The 21,135-nt window shown below is 41.6% G+C and overlaps 1 protein-coding gene across 2 annotated transcripts in view; it reads left to right on the top strand.

The window, feature by feature from the left end:
• LOC122553908 (short transient receptor potential channel 6-like) overlaps positions 1 to 21,135 on the top strand; it is a 138,569-nt gene that overhangs the window by 71,670 nt on the left and 45,764 nt on the right. For both annotated transcript variants that reach the window (XM_043698415.2, XM_043698412.2), the window contains one exon: positions 11,575 to 11,839. In XM_043698415.2, coding sequence (XP_043554350.2) covers positions 11,575 to 11,839 — 265 coding nt within the window. The remainder of the gene's footprint in view (positions 1 to 11,574; positions 11,840 to 21,135) is intronic.

Raw genomic sequence — 21,135 nt, 5'->3', positions numbered from 1 at the left:
GCAAAGGCAGAACTAGGGTGTAACATCAATCTTTAAGAGGTGACCATACAGCTTCAGGGCTGTGCAAGCCCTTCGTTCATGTTACTAAAGTGCATAACTCAGTCAGATAAGTAAATTAGCATAACAAATTCACAATTTGTAGCATACGTCTTAAAATCCACTGTAGATGTTACTGAAGTGCATAACTCCTTTACAGATCATAATCTCCATTTCAAGCAAATCTCTTAAAATCTGCTGTAAATGTTACTAAAATGTAGATCTCGGTGAGATAAGCAAGTTTAAACAACAGAAGCACCACATCTTGCAAAGTTCTCCAAAGTGTTGTTATATTTTTAAAGCCTGTTGTGAATGTTACTAAAATGCATAACTCAGTGAAACAACCAAGTTGGCACTACAAAATCACCATTTCTAGCAAACTTCTCCAAAATGCTTGCATTTTCTTAAAATCTGCTATAGATGTTACTAACGTGCAAAACTCAGTCAGATCAGCAACTTTGCACATCACAATCCCATTCTAGCAAACTTCTTAAAATCTGCTGTAGATGTTACTAAAATGAATAACTCAGTGAGATGAGAAAGTTTGAACAACAGAACACCACATCTTGCAAAGTTCTCCAAAATGCTGGCATATTCTCAAAAATCTGTTGTGGATGTTACTGAAGTGCACAACTCACTGAGTTAAGAAATTTTACACATCATAATCTCCATTTTGAGCAAACTTCTTAAAGTCTACCCTAGATAAGAAACTCAGCAAGTTAAGAAAATTTAAACAGCCAAAGCTCAAATACTAACAAACTCCTTAAAATGTGCAGTAGATAGTATTAAAGTGCATAACTCAGTGAGATAAATAAACTGTGTGACAAAATCTGCACTTCCAGCAAACTTCTCCAAAATGATGGTATATTCTTAAAATCTCTTGTAGATGCTACTAAAGTGCATAACTCAGTCAGATAAGAAACATTGAACATCAAAATCACCATTTCTAGCAAACGTCTTCAAATCCGTTATACAATAAGCACATTTGAACAACAAAATCAATATCTCTTGCAAATATCTCTAAAATACTGGCATATTCTTAAAACCTGTAGCAGATGTTGTTAAAGAGCATAACTTGGGGAGATAAGCAATTGTACACACCAAATCTCCATTTTGAGCCACTACCTTTTATAAATGTTACTAAAGCATATAACTCAGTGAGATAAAAATGTTTGCAGATCATACTCACCATTTCTAGCAAAGGTCTTGAATTCTGTAGTAGATATTGCTAAAATACATAACTCATTGTGATCAGAAAGTTTCAACAACACCATTTCTAGCAAACTTCTCCAAAATGCTGGCATATTCTTAAAATCTGTTATAGATGTTCCTACAATGCATAATTCAGTGAGATAATCAAGTCTGTACCATAAGCTGGATTTCAGTATCCTCTGCATTACATCACACATCTAGTACCTTCAATGATATCTATTACCAGTCCTCTGATTGTGAAATATCTAAAGCATTTTCCATGATATTCTAAGGACTCTTAGAGATTTTCTTAAAAGAGTTGGAAGGCAGATTTTTGGGTCTATTTTCTGCTTTTTAGGTTGTCCTTTTAAATTCTCACGAACTATTTTCGCATAAGATGTAGAATTGTAACAATTTCTTTGCACTTGTGTTGACAGATGGAGTGTTTGATATTTGCTAGAAGCAGAATTAGAAAAATTCTTCAATATTCTCAATAAATAACAACCCTCCAATAATCCGGAAGCCATAACGCACAAGTAAAGAATTCATTTCTGAGACCAAATTATTGAAGATGGTACGAAACAATAGCTGGAAGTTAACAATTGGAGTTTCTGTTCACCATTGCAGACTAATATTTCTAAATACAAACAAAACAAATGTTTATTCTGCAGAAAAGAGGGATTACTGCCAATCCATTTCCATCATACTTGCAAATCAGCAGATTATACAGGCAGCTAGTACATTCCCTTTTACGGCATTTCAGTCTTAAATTTAACAATCGACAGAGTGTTCATCGCAATAGAATCCACTTTTATTTTCTCCCATACTGTGACTCCTGAACCTGTGTAGTGTTAACTGTGAGGGTCAACATTCTATTTTAAGGAATACTTTATTTTAGAGAGTTCAGTTCTCCTGGCTCCCATTGAGGTGATTATTAGTCCACATGTTTAAAATGATTCTCTCTCCTTTGATGCATCCCTTACCTCACTTCTTGCAGGTTTCCTCTCTCCTTTCCTCCATTCCTCCACCTTTTGGAGATGATATATCTACCACCTCGCCCCCACTCCCCGAGTTTGTTGAGTGCTGACTATGGGCACATGTTAAAAGTTTTTAAATTTTTGCCATGTGTTCTTCTAATCAGGTTGAGTAAAATGATTCAGAAAATCCAAAATACATTAAAAAAATCAAAAACTAAGAAAAATAAGTGCTTTAAGACCATTACAAATGATTAGAAAGTTGCATCAAAACAGAAATGGAAGAAACGTTGTTTCTCTTCACATGTGCTCCCTGATCTGCCGAGTATTTCCAGTCATTTCTGTTTTGATTTCACATTTACAGAATCTTTTTGTGCTGCCTATTACTTTGTTATAATTCTTCATCAGGAAAATAATAGTCGGAACTCTCAGACATCAAACTTCATTTTTAAAGTGAACAGATTTGGAAACAGGTGGCAGGGGTGTATTGGAGGTTCAAAATGTTGGAATGTACAGAGCATTAACAAACCAACCCCAAACCCTCTGGCTTTAAATGGTCACAGCAGTGGAGTGTGCTTTGTTTAAACAATCGAAGTGAGAGAGGCAAATTGTTAATTTTAATACGCTAATAACTCACACAATGAGAGTGACACTAACATGGGTTTTAGCATTTAGTTCATCAGTTTCACTGGAAGCTTCCTGAAATTCAGCAGTGATGGCAACGTGAGAGATGATCTAGGCAAATGCTCAGAAAACAACAAGCACGAGCAGAGGTGATCAATAGCAGAATGCAGCTCAAGGATCTGGATGCTGTGTCGATAGAAGATTAATGTTCTCATATAAGTTATCAAGGTTAATGCATGTCTGTTTAGCCATCATACCCCATTAACTGCATTGCTAACCTCGTCCACTGCTCAAATCACCATAGCACATCATTCACTTAAAAAATAATTTCCATCAATCAGGACTCATGTCTGCAATGTGCATGTTTGACATCATCCTCATACACTTTAAACAACAGTAAACATCAATCCCACACACCTGGTCATTATTCAAAAATGCCTGTGACAACATCCAAAGTTAATGCATAACACTCACCGATACATGTACTTCTCTCTTGCAGAAGAGTGTGGTACTAAATAACAGTCACTGAATGTAACTGGACTGACATCTATGTTAGGGGACAGTATTGATCGTGAACTGGGAAGGGACATTGCTGACACCCTCTCTCATTCCTCTTCTATGAGCTTATCTTGCTCCACATGGCTTCTGCTCATTCTGTAAGTCACGATCAATGCCAAGAGGAAGTCCTACCAGGCCACCAATGTCTGAAAATCACTAGTTTGCACAAAAAACATTTAAGACCTTGATAAAAGATACTGGAAGCACTAAAAATATATTAAACTGCAGCAAGAAAGAGAAGAAATAATCAAGCAATTTACCTGCATATAGTTGATGATGCATTAAAGAAAATTGATAGGGGATTCCTTCATGGTCATAAATGTTAGTTCAGCATTCAAAGACATGAAAGGTTGTAAGCTAGAGTATGGAACTCCATAATGTCAGTGCTGACATCAGTTCAGTATTGCACACTAATTGCGAGTATCATGATTTGTCTGTTCTGCATGTTGCATGTACCTAGGCTCCTCATCAACTTTGCAGTCCAGCACGCTTCACGTTGCAGCTGTGCGTGCACATCATGAACATAAATTTTGTAGTTTTAAGAACCTTGTAGCATCAATAGATACAAATATTTAAAAAAGGAGTAGTCTTCAACTGCAAGTACAAAGAACACATTGATTTTGTGGTTCTAGTGGATGCTGTGCTCAAAGCAGAGCAACTTTGCAAAATACTGCAAAGTATTGTGACTCTTCATCTACCCGTGGTGCTGTTCAACACGATTATTTACAGTTTGCTTATGAATGACAACTGTGTGGCCATTGCTAATAACTGAATGTATATCATGGTCTGTCAGCGTAACAAAGCTTTGGATATAAGTCACATCCTGTGTGTTAAATATGTCTGGCAAAGTAAGGTAGACTGTGAGAATCTGTTCCCTATGGCAGACATGTCTAAGACCAGAAGACATGAGTTTAAAATGAGGAGCAAATGGTTCAGAGGAGATATGACAAAGGATTTTTAAATTCTCAGGCTGGTTGATTTATGGAATGTGTTGTCTGACGAATGATGGAGGCAGGTGCTCTCGCAGCATTTAAAAACCATAGAGTTATAGAGATATGCAGCACGGAAACAGACCCTTTGGTCCAACTCGTCCATGCTGACGAGATATCTTAAACTCATCCAGTCCCATTTACCGGCACCCGGCCCATATCCCTCTAAACCCTTCCTATTCATATACCCATCCAGATGCCTTTTAAATGTTGTAATTGTACCAGCCTCCTCCATGTCCTCTGGCAGCTCATTCCATATGCACCACCCTTCTGCTTGAAAACATTGCTCCTTAGGTCCCTTTTAAATCTTTTCTCTCTCACCTTAAATCTATGCAGTCTAGCTCTGGACTCCCCCACCTCAGGGAAGAGACTTTGTCTATTTACCTTCTTCAGGCCCTCCTTGATTTTATAAACCTCTATAAGGTTTACCTCAGCTTCCAACACTCAAGGGAAAATAATCCCTGTCTATTCAACCTCTCCTTATGGCTCAAACCCTCCAAACCTGGCAAACTCCTTATAAATCTTTTCTGAACCTTTTCAAGTTTCACAAACTTTTCCCATAGCAGGGAGACCGGAATTGCACACAATATTCCACAAATGGCCTAACCAATGTGCTGTACTACTACAACATGACCTCCCCAACTCCTATACTCAATGCTCTGATTTGCCTTTTCAAAATGCAGCACCTCACATTTACGTAATTTAAATTCCGTTTGCCACTCCTCAGCCCATTGGCCCATCTGATCAAAATCCCATTGTACTCTGAGGTAACCTTCTTCACTGTCCACTACATCTCCAATTTTGGTACCATCTGCAAACTTACTAACTATATCTCCGATGTTCACATCCAAATCATTTATATAAATGACGAAAAGCAGGGGGCCCAGCAATGATCTTGTGGCACTCCGCTGGTCACAAGCCTTCAGGCTGAAAAGCAACCCTCCACACCACCCTCTGACTTCTACCTTTGAGTCAGTTCTGTATCCAAATGATTAGTTCTCCTTCTATTCTGTGCGACCTAACCTTGTTAACCAGTTTACCAGAGGAAGTCCATATAGATCATGTCCACCGCTCTGCCCTCCTTTTTGTTACTTCAAAAAAATCAATCAAGTTTGTGAGACATGATTTCCTATGCACAAAGCTATGTTGAATATCCCTAATCAGTCCTTGTCTTTCCAAATACATGTACATCCTGTCCTTCAGGGTTCCCTCCAACAACATGCCCACCACCGATGTCATGCTCACCAGTCTATAGTTCCCTGGCTTCTCCTTACCATCTTTCTTAAATATGCAACCATGTTAGCCAACCTCTAGTCTTCTGGCACCTCACCTGTGACAATCAATGATCAAAACTTCTCAGCAAGCGGCTTAAGAATCACTTCCATAGCTTCCCACAGAGTTCTAGGGTACACCTGATCAGGTCTGAGGGAATTATCAACTTTATGCATTTTAAGGCATCCAGCACCTCTTCCCCTGTAATATGGATAAATCTCAAATGTCATTATTTATTTCCCAACATTCTCTATTTTTCATGTCCTTCTCCACAGTAAACACTGATCCAAAATACTCGTTTAGTATCTCCCCCATCTCCTGTGTTTCCACATATCAGCTGCTTTGCTGACCTTTAAGGGGCCCTTTCTCTCCCTAGTTACCCTTTAGTCCTTAACGTATTTGTAAAAACCCTTTGGATTCTCCTTAACTCTATTTGCCAAAGCTATCTCATGTCCCCTTTTTGCCCTCCTGATTTCCCTCTTAAGTATATGCCTACTGTTTTTATACTCTTCCAAAGATTCACTCAATCTATCCTTTCTATACCTGACATATGCTTCCTTTCTTTTCTGAACCAAAACCTCAATTTTTTCTAGGCATCCAGCATTCCCTATACCTACCAACCTTTCCCTAAACCTACCAGCCTTTCCCTATACCGACCAACCTTTCCCTATACCTACCAACCTTTCCCTGCACCTACCAACCTTTCCTTACATCTACCAACCTTTCCCTATACCAACCAACCTTTCCCTGCACCTAACAACCTTTCCCTGCACCTACCAACCTTTCCCTGCACGTACCAGCCTTTCCCTATACCTACCAACCTTTCCCTATACCTACCAACCTTTCCCTGCACCTACCAACCTTTCCTTACATCTACCAACCTTTCCCTGCACCTACCAACCTTTCCCTGCACCTACCAACCTTTCCCTGCACCTACCAGCCTTTCCCTATACCTACCAACCTTTCCCTATACCTACCAACCTTTCCCTGCACCTACCAACCTTTCCCTGCACCTACCAACCTTTCCCTGCACCTACCAACCTTTCCCTGCACGTACCAGCCTTTCCCTATACCTACCAGCCTTTCCCTATACCTACCAACCTTTCCCTACACCTACCAACCTTTCCCTATACCTACCAACCTTTCCCTATACCTACCAACCTTTCCCTATACCTACCAACCTTTCCCTGCACCTACCAACCTTTCCCTGCACCTACCAACCTTTCCCTGCACCTACCAACCTTTCCCTACACCTACCAACCTTTCTCTATATCTACCAACCTTTCCCTATACCTACCAACCTTTCCCTACATCTACCAACCTTTCCCTAAACCTACCAACCTTTCCCTGCACCTACCAACCTTTCCCTGCACCTACCAACCTTTCCCTGCACCTACCAACCTTTCCCTGCACCTACCAACCTTTCCCTAAACCTACCAACCTTTCCCTAAACCTACCAACCTTTCCCTATACCTACCAGCCTTTCCCTATACCTACCAACCTTTCCCTGCACCTACCAACCTTTCCCTGCACCTACCAACCTTTCCCTGCACCTACCAACCTTTCCCTGCACCTACCAACCTTTCCCTGCACCTACCAACCTTTCCCTGCACCTACCAACCTTTCCCTATACCTACCAACCTTTCCCTATACCTACCAACCTTTCCCTACACCTACCAACCTTTCCCTATACCTACCAACCTTTCCCTATACCTACCAACCTTTCCCTACACCTACCAACCTTTCCCTACACCTACCAACCTTTCCCTGCACCTACCAACCTTTCCCTGCACCTACCAACCTTTCCCTACACCTACCAACCTTTCCCTGCACCTACCAACCTTTCCCTACACCTACCAACCTTTCTCTATACCTACCAACCTTTCCCTACACCTACCAACCTTTCCCTGCACCTACCAACCTTTCCCTGCACCTACCAACCTTTCCCTACACCTACCAACCTTTCCCTGCACCTACCAACCTTTCCCTACACCTACCAACCTTTCCCTATACCTACCAACCTTTCCCTGCACCTACCAACCTTTCCCTACATCTACCAACCTTTCCCTATACCTACCAACCTTTCCCTATACCTACCAACCTTTCCCTACATCTACCAACCTTTCCCTGCACCTACCAACCTTTCCCTACACCTACCAACCTTTCCCTATACCTACCAACCTTTCCCTGCACCTACCAACCTTTCCCTACATCTACCAACCTTTCCCTACACCTACCAACCTTTCCCTATACCTACCAACCTTTCCCTGCACCTACCAACCTTTCCCTACACCTACCAACCTTTCCCTATACCTACCAACCTTTCCCTATACCTACCAGCCTTTCCCTACACCTACCAACCTTTCCCTGCACCTACCAACCTTTCCCTACATCTACCAAACTTTCCCTGCACCTACCAACCTTTCCCTGCACCTACCAACCTTTCCCTATACCTACCAACCTTTCCCTATACCTACCAACCTTTCCCTACACCTACCAACCTTTCCCTATACCTACCAGCCTTTCCCTATACCTACCAGCCTTTCCCTACACCTACCAACCTTTCCCTGCACCTACCAACCTTTCCCTACATCTACCAAACTTTCCCTGCACCTACCAACCTTTCCCTACATCTACCAAACTTTCCCTGCACCTACCAACCTTTCCCTGCACCTACCAACCTTTCCCTACACCTACCAACCTTTCCCTGCACCTACCAACCTTTCCCTGCACCTACCAACCTTTCCCTACACCTACCAACCTTTCCCTGCACCTACCAACCTTTCCCTGCACCTACCAACCTTTCCCTGCACCTACCAACCTTTCCCTGCACCTACCAACCTTTCCCTATACCTACCAACCTTTCCCTATACCTACCAACCTTTCCCTACATCTACCAACCTTTCCCTATACCTACCAACCTTTCCCTACACCTACCAACCTTTCCCTGCACCTACCAACCTTTCCCTGCACCTACCAACCTTTCCCTATACCTACCAACCTTTCCCTGCACCTACCAACCTTTCCCTATACCTACCAACCTTTCCCTATACCTACCAACCTTTCCCTGCACCTACCAACCTTTCCCTGCACCTACCAACCTTTCCCTATACCTACCAACCTTTCCCTACACCTACCAACCTTTCCCTGCACCTACCAACCTTTCCCTGCACCTACCAACCTTTCCCTGCACCTACCAACCTTTCCCTATACCTACCAACCTTTCCCTATACCTACCAACCTTTCCCTACATCTACCAACCTTTCCCTGCACCTACCAACCTTTCCCTACATCTACCAACCTTTCCCTACATCTACCAACCTTTCCCTATACCTACCAACCTTTCCCTATACCTACCAACCTTTCCCTACATCTACCAACCTTTCCCTGCACCTACCAACCTTTCCCTACATCTACCAACCTTTCCCTACATCTACCAACCTTTCCCTACACCTACCAACCTTTCCCTACACCTACCAACCTTTCCCTACATCTACCAACCTTTCCCTACACCTACCAACCTTTCCCTACACCTACCAACCTTTCCCTACATCTACCAACCTTTCCCTACACCTACCAACCTTTCCCTATACCTACCAACCTTTCCCTATACCTACCAACCTTTCCCTGCACCTACCAACCTTTCCCTACATCTACCAACCTTTCCCTACACCTACCAACCTTTCCCTACACCTACCAACCTTTCCCTACATCTACCAACCTTTCCCTACATCTACCAACCTTTCCCTATACCTACCAACCTTTCCCTATACCTACCAACCTTTCCCTACATCTACCAACCTTTCCCTGCACCTACCAACCTTTCCCTACATCTACCAACCTTTCCCTACATCTACCAACCTTTCCCTACACCTACCAACCTTTCCCTACACCTACCAACCTTTCCCTACATCTACCAACCTTTCCCTACACCTACCAACCTTTCCCTACACCTACCAACCTTTCCCTACATCTACCAACCTTTCCCTACACCTACCAACCTTTCCCTACACCTACCAACCTTTCCCTACACCTACCAACCTTTCCCTGCACCTACCAACCTTTCCCTGCACCTACCAACCTTTCCCTGCACCTACCAACCTTTCCCTGCACCTACCAACCTTTCCCTATACCTACCAACCTTTCCCTGCACCTACCAACCTTTCCCTATACCTACCAACCTTTCCCTGCACCTACCAACCTTTCCCTACACCTACCAACCTTTCCCTGCACCTACCAACCTTTCCCTGCACCTACCAACCTTTCCCTGCACCTACCAGCCTTTCCCTGCACCTACCAACCTTTCCCTATACCTACCAACCTTTCCCTACACCTACCAACCTTTCCCTGCACCTACCAACCTTTCCCTGCACCTACCAGCCTTTCCCTGCACCTACCAACCTTTCCCTATACCTACCAACCTTTCCCTACACCTACCAACCTTTCCCTACACCTACCAACCTTTCCCTACATCTACCAACCTTTCCCTGCACCTACCAACCTTTCCCTGCACCTACCAACCTTTCCCTGCACCTACCAACCTTTCCCTACATCTACCAACCTTTCCCTGCACCTACCAACCTTTCCCTATACCTACCAACCTTTCCCTACATCTACCAACCTTTTCCTACACCTACCAACCTTTCCCTGCACCTACCAACCTTTCCCTGCACCTACCAACCTTTCCCTGCACCTACCAACCTTTCCCTGCACCTACCAACCTTTCCCTGCACCTACCAACCTTTCCCTGCACCTACCAACCTTTCCCTATACCTACCAACCTTTCCCTGCACCTACCAACCTTTTCCTACACCTACCAACCTTTCCCTACACCTACCAACCTTTCCCTGCACCTACCAACCTTTCCCTACACCTACCAACCTTTCCCTGCACCTACCAACCTTTCCCTGCACCTACCAACCTTTCCCTTTCACTCTTAATATCTCATTTTTGAAGGCTTCCCATTTTCCAGCCATACCTTTATCTGCAAACAAGCACTGATCAGCTTTTGAAAGTTCTTGCCTAATACCATCAAAATTGGCCTTCCTCCCACTTAGAACTTTAAGTTTTAGATCTGGTCTATCCTTTTCCATCCACTATTTTAAAACTAAAAGAATTATGGTCACTGACCCCAAAGTGCTCCCCCACTGACACCTCAGTCACCTGCCCTGCCTTATTTCCCAAGAGTAGGCCAAGTTTTACACCTTCTCTAGTAGGTACATCCACATACTGAATCAGAAAATTTTCTTGTACACGCCTAACAAATTCCTCTCCACCTAAACCCTTAATACTCTGGCAGTCCAAGTCTATATTTGAAAAGTTAAAATCCCCTACCATAACTACCCATAACCATCCATGACCATAGAATCCCCTACTATGACCAGCCATATTGATCCATTACCATAAAATCCCCTCCCAGAGCCACCCATAACCACCCATAACCATAAAATCCCCTTCCATACCCAGCCATAACCACCCATAGCCATAGAATCCCCTACCATAACCACCATAAACATAAAATCCCCTCCCAGAACCACCCACAGCTAGCCTATCCCCTCCCATAGCCAGCCTATCCTCTCCCATAACCAGTCTATTATTCTTACTTCTGGATGAGTACATAAAATGTCAGGGCAGAGTATCCTCTGGACTGAATGCAGGTACATGGGATTAGTGCAGTTTGGTCTTTCTTGGTCAGCATAGACATGGTGGGCCGAAGGGCCTTCCTCCATGCTGTATGACTCTATGACTCTAAAGTAGATTGACAAACTCACCAAAAATAAAAAAAAATGCCAAATTAATTTTAGATGGTTATTTGAATCTATAAAAAAACTATGGCACAGAAGATGGCCCTAGGACATGTTTGAATCATCTTTATATTTAGCTAACTTATTGCAGAATTAATGTTTTTTTATTTTGACTTTTTCTTCCAGCACGAATTAAATGGTTCCCATCTGATCCCCAGCTTATATCTGAAGGCCTCTATGCAATAGCAGTTGTGATGAGCTTCTCTCGAATTGCATACATTCTTCCAGCCAATGAAAGTTTCGGGCCTTTGCAAATATCTCTGGGAAGAACTGTGAAAGACATATTCAAATTCATGGTCATATTCATTATGGTTTTTGTTGCATTCATGATTGGGATGTTTAATCTTTATTCTCACTACCTTGGAGCGAAGCAAAACAATGCATTTACAACGTAAGTACTTATACCGGTTTCATTGCTTTTCATGAAATGTTTGCATCTTTGGTACTTGCAAACGTTTCAGATAAGAAGTAAGATTGCTGTGTATGCTGTAAAACTACTACTAAAATTATTGCCTTGGTGCTTTGCAAGTTAGAATTCTGTTCTACTGAAGTGGATTTGTATTTGAAGAAATACTGTGTATATTTAACTATTTTCTGAATGCTAATTTGAATCACATTAAGAAAAATGTTGATTTGCCTTGTTTAGAGTTTCAAGAAGGCACACAATCTTTCTCAATGACTGATGTTGAAACATTTAACATTGATATATTCCTCCTATTTAGCACCTTTTTTCTTCAAATGCTCAACTATATTGCTGTGATAGTTTGTAAAAACAGCTGAATGGAATTGGGTTTTTATTATTATTTGTGATTTGGTAGTCTGGAGGCACAAACTATCTGGATTCACACGGAAAGGTTCACCGATCCAGTGAAGTAAGACCATTGTCTAAATAAATTGAAACTCTGGATGCCAAAAAGTCAATGCCTTTCGATGGGATACGGAGAAGGATGGAAGACAATGGAGTCTTCTGACCCTTTTGAATATTTCCTAAAGCTATGCTGACTGTCACCATTTACCATTCTCTAAATAAACATTTACACATAATCATATTTTCTAGCATTTGTTTTAAGTTGTACATTACACCTGCCCCGATTTGAGATAGCTACAACAGATTCAATTTGAGCTGAAGGCAACTGCACTGATGATGGCTTTTAAGGCAAGAAATGATTGTTTTTCTTCACTTTGAAGTATTAACTGATCATAATCTAAGTGTTATTTTACCAAAAATAAAACTACCCTTGAATCTTCAATTTTACAGTTTTCCTAATTTGCGGACGCACATCAGAACAATCACACAGAAGATTCAATAGTCAGGACCAGCACCTTTTTAAAAGTAGCCAGTGGTTTGAGCCAATTAATTAGCATCTGTGTGGCCAGACTCCTGGTATATCAGAATGTGACGAAATCTCACAAAAGGTAAAATCTGAACACATGGGAGTTAAAAGGTAATGAGAAAACATAATATAAAACTCAAAAGTCCTGCCAAAGTAAGTTAACTTTATTACTTACATTTGATGTAAGTAATTCTTCCAAACTGCTCAACATTTCCCGTAGTGCAGTGCAAGAATGAAAAGTATTTTAAAAAGTTCAACAACACTAAAGTGGATTATATTTATAAAAACAATATAACGAATACACTAGCTAATCTTTGTGCACAGACATTGCAATCAGGAAGGAAGAGTGAAAAATATTAAATTAAATTAACATTGTGAGAATGGAAGTAAATATTTCCAATCAGTTTGATCAGACACATTATGAACCATCTTTGGGGTGGGTGGGACTTGAATCTGGGCTTCTCAGCTCAGTGGCTGGGACAGCGAAAGAGAAAGTGTGAGGAGTTTAACGTCAGTGAAAATGGATAACTTCTCAGGCCCTGGGCTGTTAAGGGGAATATGAAATAGCAACCACTTTGACCATAGCTTTCTGATTCCCACTGGTTACAGTGTGGTACCAAATGACTGGAGAACAAGTTATTTAATTACATTAAAAAGGGAGTCACAGATTGACCAAGTAGTTACAGATCAGTTAACCTATTGTCAGTGAGAAGAAAGTGATGGTATAAAATACTGGGAGAACAGGATAAATCCTAATTTATAAAAAAATGTGGATTAAACAAAGACAGCCATCATGAATGTGTTAAAGAAAGATTACATGCAAAATACAGTGTATTTCTCCTAGAAGCTGCAGTAAAAATATTTTACAAACAGATCTTCGCCATCAACCGTGCCAATTTGATTCTCCCAGTCTAACACAAACTTAAAGGTTTCCCATAATTATTTCATCCCTTTGTTGGAATCATTTGTTTTAATGTTTAATGCTCTCTTCGATGGTTTAGCAATTATTAGGGGGTTGGAACTTCTCTCAATGTGTTCTAACTTTTGCTATTCCTAATCCCCATGCATTCTCTGATGGAATATTCTGAAGGGTCCCTGGACCCGAAACATTAACTCTGGTTTCTCTCCACAGATGCTGTCCAATCTGCTGAGCTTTTGCAGCAATTTCTCATGTTGTTCCAATCCATATTTCCTCCATTTTGCAATTTCCTGATCTCAGGTCCTTTCTCACTAATTTCCTTTTGTCATCATTGACCATCAGGGCTATCCCTCATCCTTTGCAATCCTGTCTGTCTTTTGAAAAGATGGGCCTGGAATTTCCATTTTTTGGGTTAAATGTTGACCTGTGGGCTTCATGATCCATCAGGCCCCACCCCTCCAGGGATTGATAGCCAATCAGAGGCCGATGGTCACTGTTTGCAACAGTGATTCATCCAAGACTGAGGCTGTGGTTGAACACTAGTCTGAACTATCAGGGACCAGTGAAAAGAGCAGTCAGTCTTTGGGGACGATGATGGGCTGGGGGTCACAAGCAGGGGCAGTTGGAGCATAGCGCAGGGATTGACTTTCACTAGTTACCTCTAAAACCACCCCCCCCCCCCCCGAACTGTGCCCCCAATTGCCTCTAGATTGGGGCAAATGGAGGCCCACCCCCAATCTCCCAGAGGGAAAACCCAATACAATACCAGTAATACTTACAAATGAAAGCACTGGTCACATAGGAGCATTGTTCTGAGGTATACAAAACAAGTCAGACCAGTATGTATCATTCACAAGTTTTACTGGTTTGCCCTTCGGGAAAGTAGGTAAATTGAGTTAGTGGGTTGAGGCTTTTAAATGTTGAAACTTTATTCCTGAAGAAGGGCCTGTGCCCGAAACGTCGAATCTCCTGTTCCCTGGATGCTGCCTGACCTGCTGTGCTGTTCCAGCAATAAAGTTTCAACTTTGATCTCCAGCATCTGCAGACCTCACTTTCTCCTTGAGGCTTTTAAATGGTCAATAATTGACCACTCTTTGGCTTTAATTGGTTGGTGATTGGCAAGATCACCCATGAACCATCCACTTCAGGCCCTAATTGAGCACGGTGGCTCAGTGGTTAGCACTGCTGCCTCACAGCAGCAGGGACTGAGGTTCAATCCCACCTTCCGGCGACAACCTGTGTGGAGTTTGCACATTCTCCCATTTACAGGCTGTTGTTTACTCTAAAGTGAAATCTGTAGTTTGTGCCGAAGTTTTCTACATCATAAGAGAAAAGCCAAATGTCGCAGAGAAGCCAAAGGCTTTACATTTGGGTTAGCACTGGCTGTCACCTTGCTGGTGTTGACCTGAATCTAAAGCAGATGCAGTAAGAGGGAAGAGAGAGTCTTCTTCCGAGATGGATGGAGATGGAGACTATCTTGTAATGCAGCAGTAATATCTCTTTGTTGAGTGTCTTACCCCTCCGTCTCTATGTCCTTCCTCTCAACTTCCTCCTTCCGCACCTTCCCAAACAAGCTGACCAGGATCTCTCCAACTTCAGGGTCTGCACCCCTTTTATGGACCACATTTTGTAGACCAACTTCTCCAGAAGGTATTGGAGTCCACTACCTGACTAATACTGTACAGTTGGTTCTGCTATAACATGTTTTTCTTCAAGACGAATTGGCTTTAACATAATTGAAGAATTTAGACTGTTATTTAGACAATTGAAATGTGGAGCGTATTCAAGGAACAGCTATTGCGTGTCCTTGATAAGTATGCACCTGTCAGGAAGGGAGGAAGTAGTCAAGCAAGGCAGCTGTGGTTTACTAAAGAAGTTGAATCTCTTGTCAAGAGGAAGAAGAAGGCTTATGTTAGGATGAGACGTGAAGACACAGTTAGGGCATTTGAGAGTTACAAGTTAGCCAGGAAAGACATAAAGAGAGGGCTAAGAAGAGCCAGGAGGGGGTATGAGAAGTCGTAGGCAGATAGGATCAAGGAAAACCCTAAAGCTTCTATTGGTATATCAGAAATAAAAGAATGACTGGACAAAGATTAGGACCAATCAAGGATAGCAGTGGGAAGTTGTGCGTGGAGTCCCAGGTGATAGGAGAAGCAGTAAGTGAATATTTTTCATCAGTATTTGTCATTTGTCAAGAAGAATACTGAGATACAGGCTACTAGACTAAACGGGATTGAGGTTCACAAGGAGGAGGTGTTAGCAATTCTGGAAAGTGTGAAGATAGATAAGTACCCTGGGCCGGATGGGATTTATCCTAGGATTCTCTGAGAATCCATTGGCTTTGATCTTTGTGTCATCATTGTCTACAGGAATAGTGCCAGAAGACTGGAGGATAGCAAATGTTGTCCCCTTGTTCAAGAAGGGGAGTAGAGACAACCCTGGGAATTATAGACCAGTGAGTCTTACTTTGGTTGTGGGTAAAGTGTTGGAAAAGGTTATAGAAGATAGAATTTATAATCATCTAGAAAGGAATAAGTTGATTAGGGATAGATTGTGCGTCACAAACCTTAATGAGTTCTTTGAGAAGGTGACCAAACAGGTGGATGAGGTAAAGTGGTTGATGTGGTGTATATGGATTTCAGTGAGGCAGTTGATGACGTGAGTTATTGCAGAAAATATGGACCCATGGGATTGAGGGTAATTTAGCAACTTGGATCAGAAATTGGCTAGCTGAAAGAAGACAGAGGGTGGGTAATTGATGGGAAATATTCATTCTGGAGTTCAGTTACTAATGGTGTACCACAAGGATCTGCTTTGGGGCCACTGCTGTTTGTCATTTTTATAAATGACATGGATAAGGACGTAGAAGGATGGGTTAGTAAATTTGCGGATGACACTAAGGTTAGTGGAGTTGTGGATAGTGACAAAACATGTTGTAGGTGACAGAGGGACGTAGATAAGCTGCAGAGCTGGACTGAGAGGTGGCAAATAGAGTTTAATGAGGAAAAGTATGAGGTGTTTCACTTTTGAAGGAGCAACAGGAATGCAGTGTACTGGGCTAATGGTAAGATTCTTGATAGTGTCGATGAGCAGAAAGATCTCGGTGTCCATGTACATAGATCCCTGAAAGTTGCCACCCAGGTTGATAGGGTTGTTAAGAAGGCATATGGTGTGTTAGCTTTTATCGGTAGAGGGATTGAGTTTCAGAGCCATGAGGTCATGCTGCAGCTGTACAAAACTCTAGTGTGGCCGCACTTGGAATTGTGTACAGTTCTGGTCACCACATTATAGAAAGGATGTGGAAGCTTTGGGAAGAGTTCAGAGGAGATTTACTAGGACGTTGCAAGGTATGGAGGGAAGATCTTATGAGGGAAGGCTGAGGGACTTGAGGTTGAGAGGTGACTTAATTCAGACATATAAGATAATCAGAGGGTTAGATAGGATGGACAGTGAGAGCCTTTATCCTCAGATGATGATGGCTAGCATGAGAGGACATAGCTTTAAATTGAAGGGTAATAGATATAGGATATCAGGGCTAGTTTCTTTACTCAGAGAGTAGTGAGGGTGTGGAACACACTGCCTGCAACAGTAGTCGACTCACCAACTTTGAGGGCATTTAGATGGTCATTGGATAAACATAGGGATAAAAATGGAATAATGTAGGATAGATGGGCTTCAGATTGTTTCCAATTGTCAGTGCAATGTCAAGGGCCGAAGGGCCTGTACTGTGCTATAATGTTCTATGTTCTACATTTGTAGAATGTGAACTTTCCATACTTGTACTGTTAATAATGCAATTCCGGCCCAATTAGTTTAAATGGTGTGCCTATTGCACAATTATCTTATAATGCGAGATCATAAGAGGACAGAACTATCATTTTGTACCAGAACGGACTGTATGTTCAAAAGCCCAGAGGCCTCCATCTCCTACTGAGAAAATGGCATGGATTGAGTCATCTCAGTGCCTCTTGCAGGAACTCCCTTAGAAGGTTCAGTGGCAACAGATTCAAAGAACTTGCTTTCTCTTGAAACATCCAGAAACACAATTGCTGGGTTAAAAAAAATCAGAGATTGGACTGGCAGAAAAAGTTAAAATGTCATGGTAATTATCAGAAAACTTGAGTGCAGATATCGAGAATGCTCTTGTTGTAGTTGCAGGCCAGTTAGATGTTGAGGGGTTAGGAGCTTTCTCTATTGATGGATCTCATTGACTGGTGGCTCGGTGCTTCCCGATAGGTGCGGTTGGAGATGGCCTGCACCTGCTGAATTTCAGCAGTGGGCGAAAGAGCCATTGCCTTTGAGGACATGTCTATTGTTAAAGGAGTCAGTTGTTCAGTTCTGGCAAAGAGCGCTTTCGTGTGTAGCAAGAATACAGCTGTTTTGAGATATTACTAAGGCCCTTAGGAAAACAATCCATTGTATTAATTGGTTCTGAGGGAAGGAGATGAGTTAATTTGGGCCACATTTCTTCTGAGAGAGTTATGTTTTATTGATGGTATTCCAGAAAGGCTTTCCAGATTATTTGTACAATTACTGTTAAAACTGTATTAGATGTTAGCCAAGACAAATGTGTGTCTTGATGGATTTTATGGCACACATAAGAGCCTTCTGGAATAGCAATTATGTTGGAAAATGACAGCCTCATTGAAGTATGTCAAAACTTGGACTGAAATCTCCACTACCTTAACCGTGACAAGGGGATTTCTGATGCAGTACATGTTGTACCACTATGTAGCAACACATCTGTGTTCATAATTAAATGGCTAACATTTGATTATCTAAAATTGCCAGTTTGAGTCCTAATACACATATTACTTTCTCATCATTATAAAAATGATTGGTTGATTAACATTGAGAAATTCCAACGACTCTCAAATTTTTATGCCATTTTCAGATTATTTAAAAACTGTTTCCATTATTGACGGGTGCTGGAGCACATCACACTTCAATCTGTCATGTGATAAACTCCGTATTAAAATAATAAGAAACAGACTTATCTGGTTTTATGTTCACAGTGTATTGTGCTGAATGTGTTCATGATTCAGCCCTTCCTGATGAAGGGCTTATGCCCAAAATGTTGACTCTCCTGCTCCTCGGAAGCTGCCTGACCTGCTGTGCTTTTCCAGCGCCCTACTTTTTGACTCTGATTCTCCAGCATCTGCAGTCCTCATTTTTTCTCTGAATCTTTTCATGTTAAAAACTCGTCAGCATTTCAGTAAACTCATTCCCTGGACAATAATGAGATAAGAGTTTGGTGCAACAAAGGTTAAAAAGGATGCCAAAAGTGTGCAGAATACAAACAAGTCCCAGGTCTGGGTGGGGTGTGATTTTTTTTTGTCTGATTGTATGTGACTATGCACTTAATTAACATCAAACTGAGTTATTTTTAAAATGGCATTATTGTGACAGAAACATTCTTTCGTGGAAGTTTACCAAGGGGCTTGTATCTCTCTTTGCACCCACACCTGCCAATTAATTCACTTTGTGCAATCCTTCTGTACCCACTTGGTGTTGGAAACTATTTTCTCTGGTAATCATATCCTGATCTTTTAATATTTGGTGTAGCTACTTTGCAACTTCGTGAGTCCAGGCTACTTCCTGTTTTGAAGTGCTTTCTAACATCGCCTTGAACGAATCTAATTCCAGGTTTTTAAGATTATCACTCATTGTTCTGGACTTAGCATGCCAGAGGCGATGGTTTCTCACTATTTACCCTGTCAGACCTTGAAACGTGGTAAAAGTGAGGATTGCAGATGCCGGAGAGTCAGAGTCGTAGAGTGTGGCGCTGGAAAAGAACAGCGGGTCAGGCAGCATCCAAGAAGCAGGAGAGTCAACACCTTTAAACGTACAAGTTAAAAATTATAGCTCAAATAAAAATCGAGGAAATAAGGAAAACAGCATATTCTGTAAATTTAGAATAAAACCCACAAAGTGTTGGTAATAACTGATAAATCTGTCAACATCCGTAAAAAGATAATGTAGAAACCAGGTTAAAAAAAAGTCGGTCATTAGTATTTAATGAAGTGAGTTCCTAGGATCAACCAAAACAACGAGGAAAAGGGAGTGGCAGCAGGTTACAAAAACACACTGACCAAACACAGGCAGAAAATGAGCTGAAGTGTTTCTTTTTTTTTGAACTGGGGAACATGTGAAAAATACCAGATGATGTCAGCAGATCATTTCAGTTAGAATATGATAAAATCATTAAGAAGAGAGTCAAACTTCTTCAAATTAGAAGGAAGCAAAGTATGATGGAATGTGAAATACTTTAAGGGAGAAATGGCCCACTTGTATGTTTCTCTATTTATATATTAAACATAAAGCTGCCCACTCCCACTAATGGCAAGTAACTGTTTGTTTTCATATATTAATGTAATAATTCTGGCATACTGATTATTTCATCCACCTTCTGTTCTTATTTCAGGTTCTCAGCATTTGTAATCATTGACTTTGAAATTATTGTTTAGTTCAGAGACACTTCTCTTCCCAGAATACTCACTTTGGGACAGTCTCTTCTTCACCCTGGCCAGTTTTCCTTATCCTCTTTTCCCTTCCCATCTTCATTGCTTTCTGTTTCCCTCATCATCTTTGATCAGATATTTTGAAACATCTCTATTCTCAACAACTGACAAATTCCATGTCAACTGAAATTCAACTTATCACATTTCAGATCCAGATTAGAGTGGTGCTGGAAAAGCACAGCAAGTCAGGCAGCATCCGAGGAGCAGAAAAATCAACATTTTGGGCAACGTTTCAGGCTTTTGCCTGAAATATTGATTTTCCTGCTCCTCCAATGCTGCCTGACCTGCTGTGCTTTTCCAGCACCACTCTAATCTTGAATCTACTCTCCAGCATCTGCAGTATCCACCACCGCCTACATTTCAGATCCATCCTTGCTTTGAGATAATTGTGAGATGTTCACCATTTCTTGAACAATATTTCTTCCACTGTTCTCCATCCACACTCAGATTCCATGTTCATTCCATTTCAAACACTTCTCTCCCCTTTTTCCCACAATGAAGAGAACATTCCATCCGTTCTTATTCTTCACCCCGTCAGCCTCCTTTGTAAATTAGCTACTTCCAGCTGAAGGATATCATCAAATCTATCTTGTCCTCCTTTCCACATTCAGAGGTGGCCATTCCATTTGCCAACACTTTGACCTACTCTTCAATCATCTCAAACATCCCTTTCCCTTCCCTCGATATTTCCCTGAGCAAATACTGCAGCTGTAAGGTCTGCAGATGGATGCCTGCACTTTTTCTTATCCTTTTGCACTCTCCAGACAAACACTCTGAAGTGCAGCAGTGATTCGCTTGTGTTTTCACCATAATAGTGTGTGCATTTGCTGATTACAATGCAGTTTTCTCTCTTCTGGAGAGATCAAAGCAGTGACTTCAAGTTATCAGATGCCTGCTATTTTAATGCTTCATC

The sequence above is a fragment of the Chiloscyllium plagiosum genome, unplaced genomic scaffold, assembly GCF_037043375.1.
Source record: "Chiloscyllium plagiosum isolate Xiang-an unplaced genomic scaffold, Cpla_swu_hap1 HiC_scaffold_6, whole genome shotgun sequence".
NCBI lineage: Eukaryota > Metazoa > Chordata > Chondrichthyes > Orectolobiformes > Hemiscylliidae > Chiloscyllium > Chiloscyllium plagiosum.
This window is presented reverse-complemented; position numbering and strand designations above follow the sequence as displayed.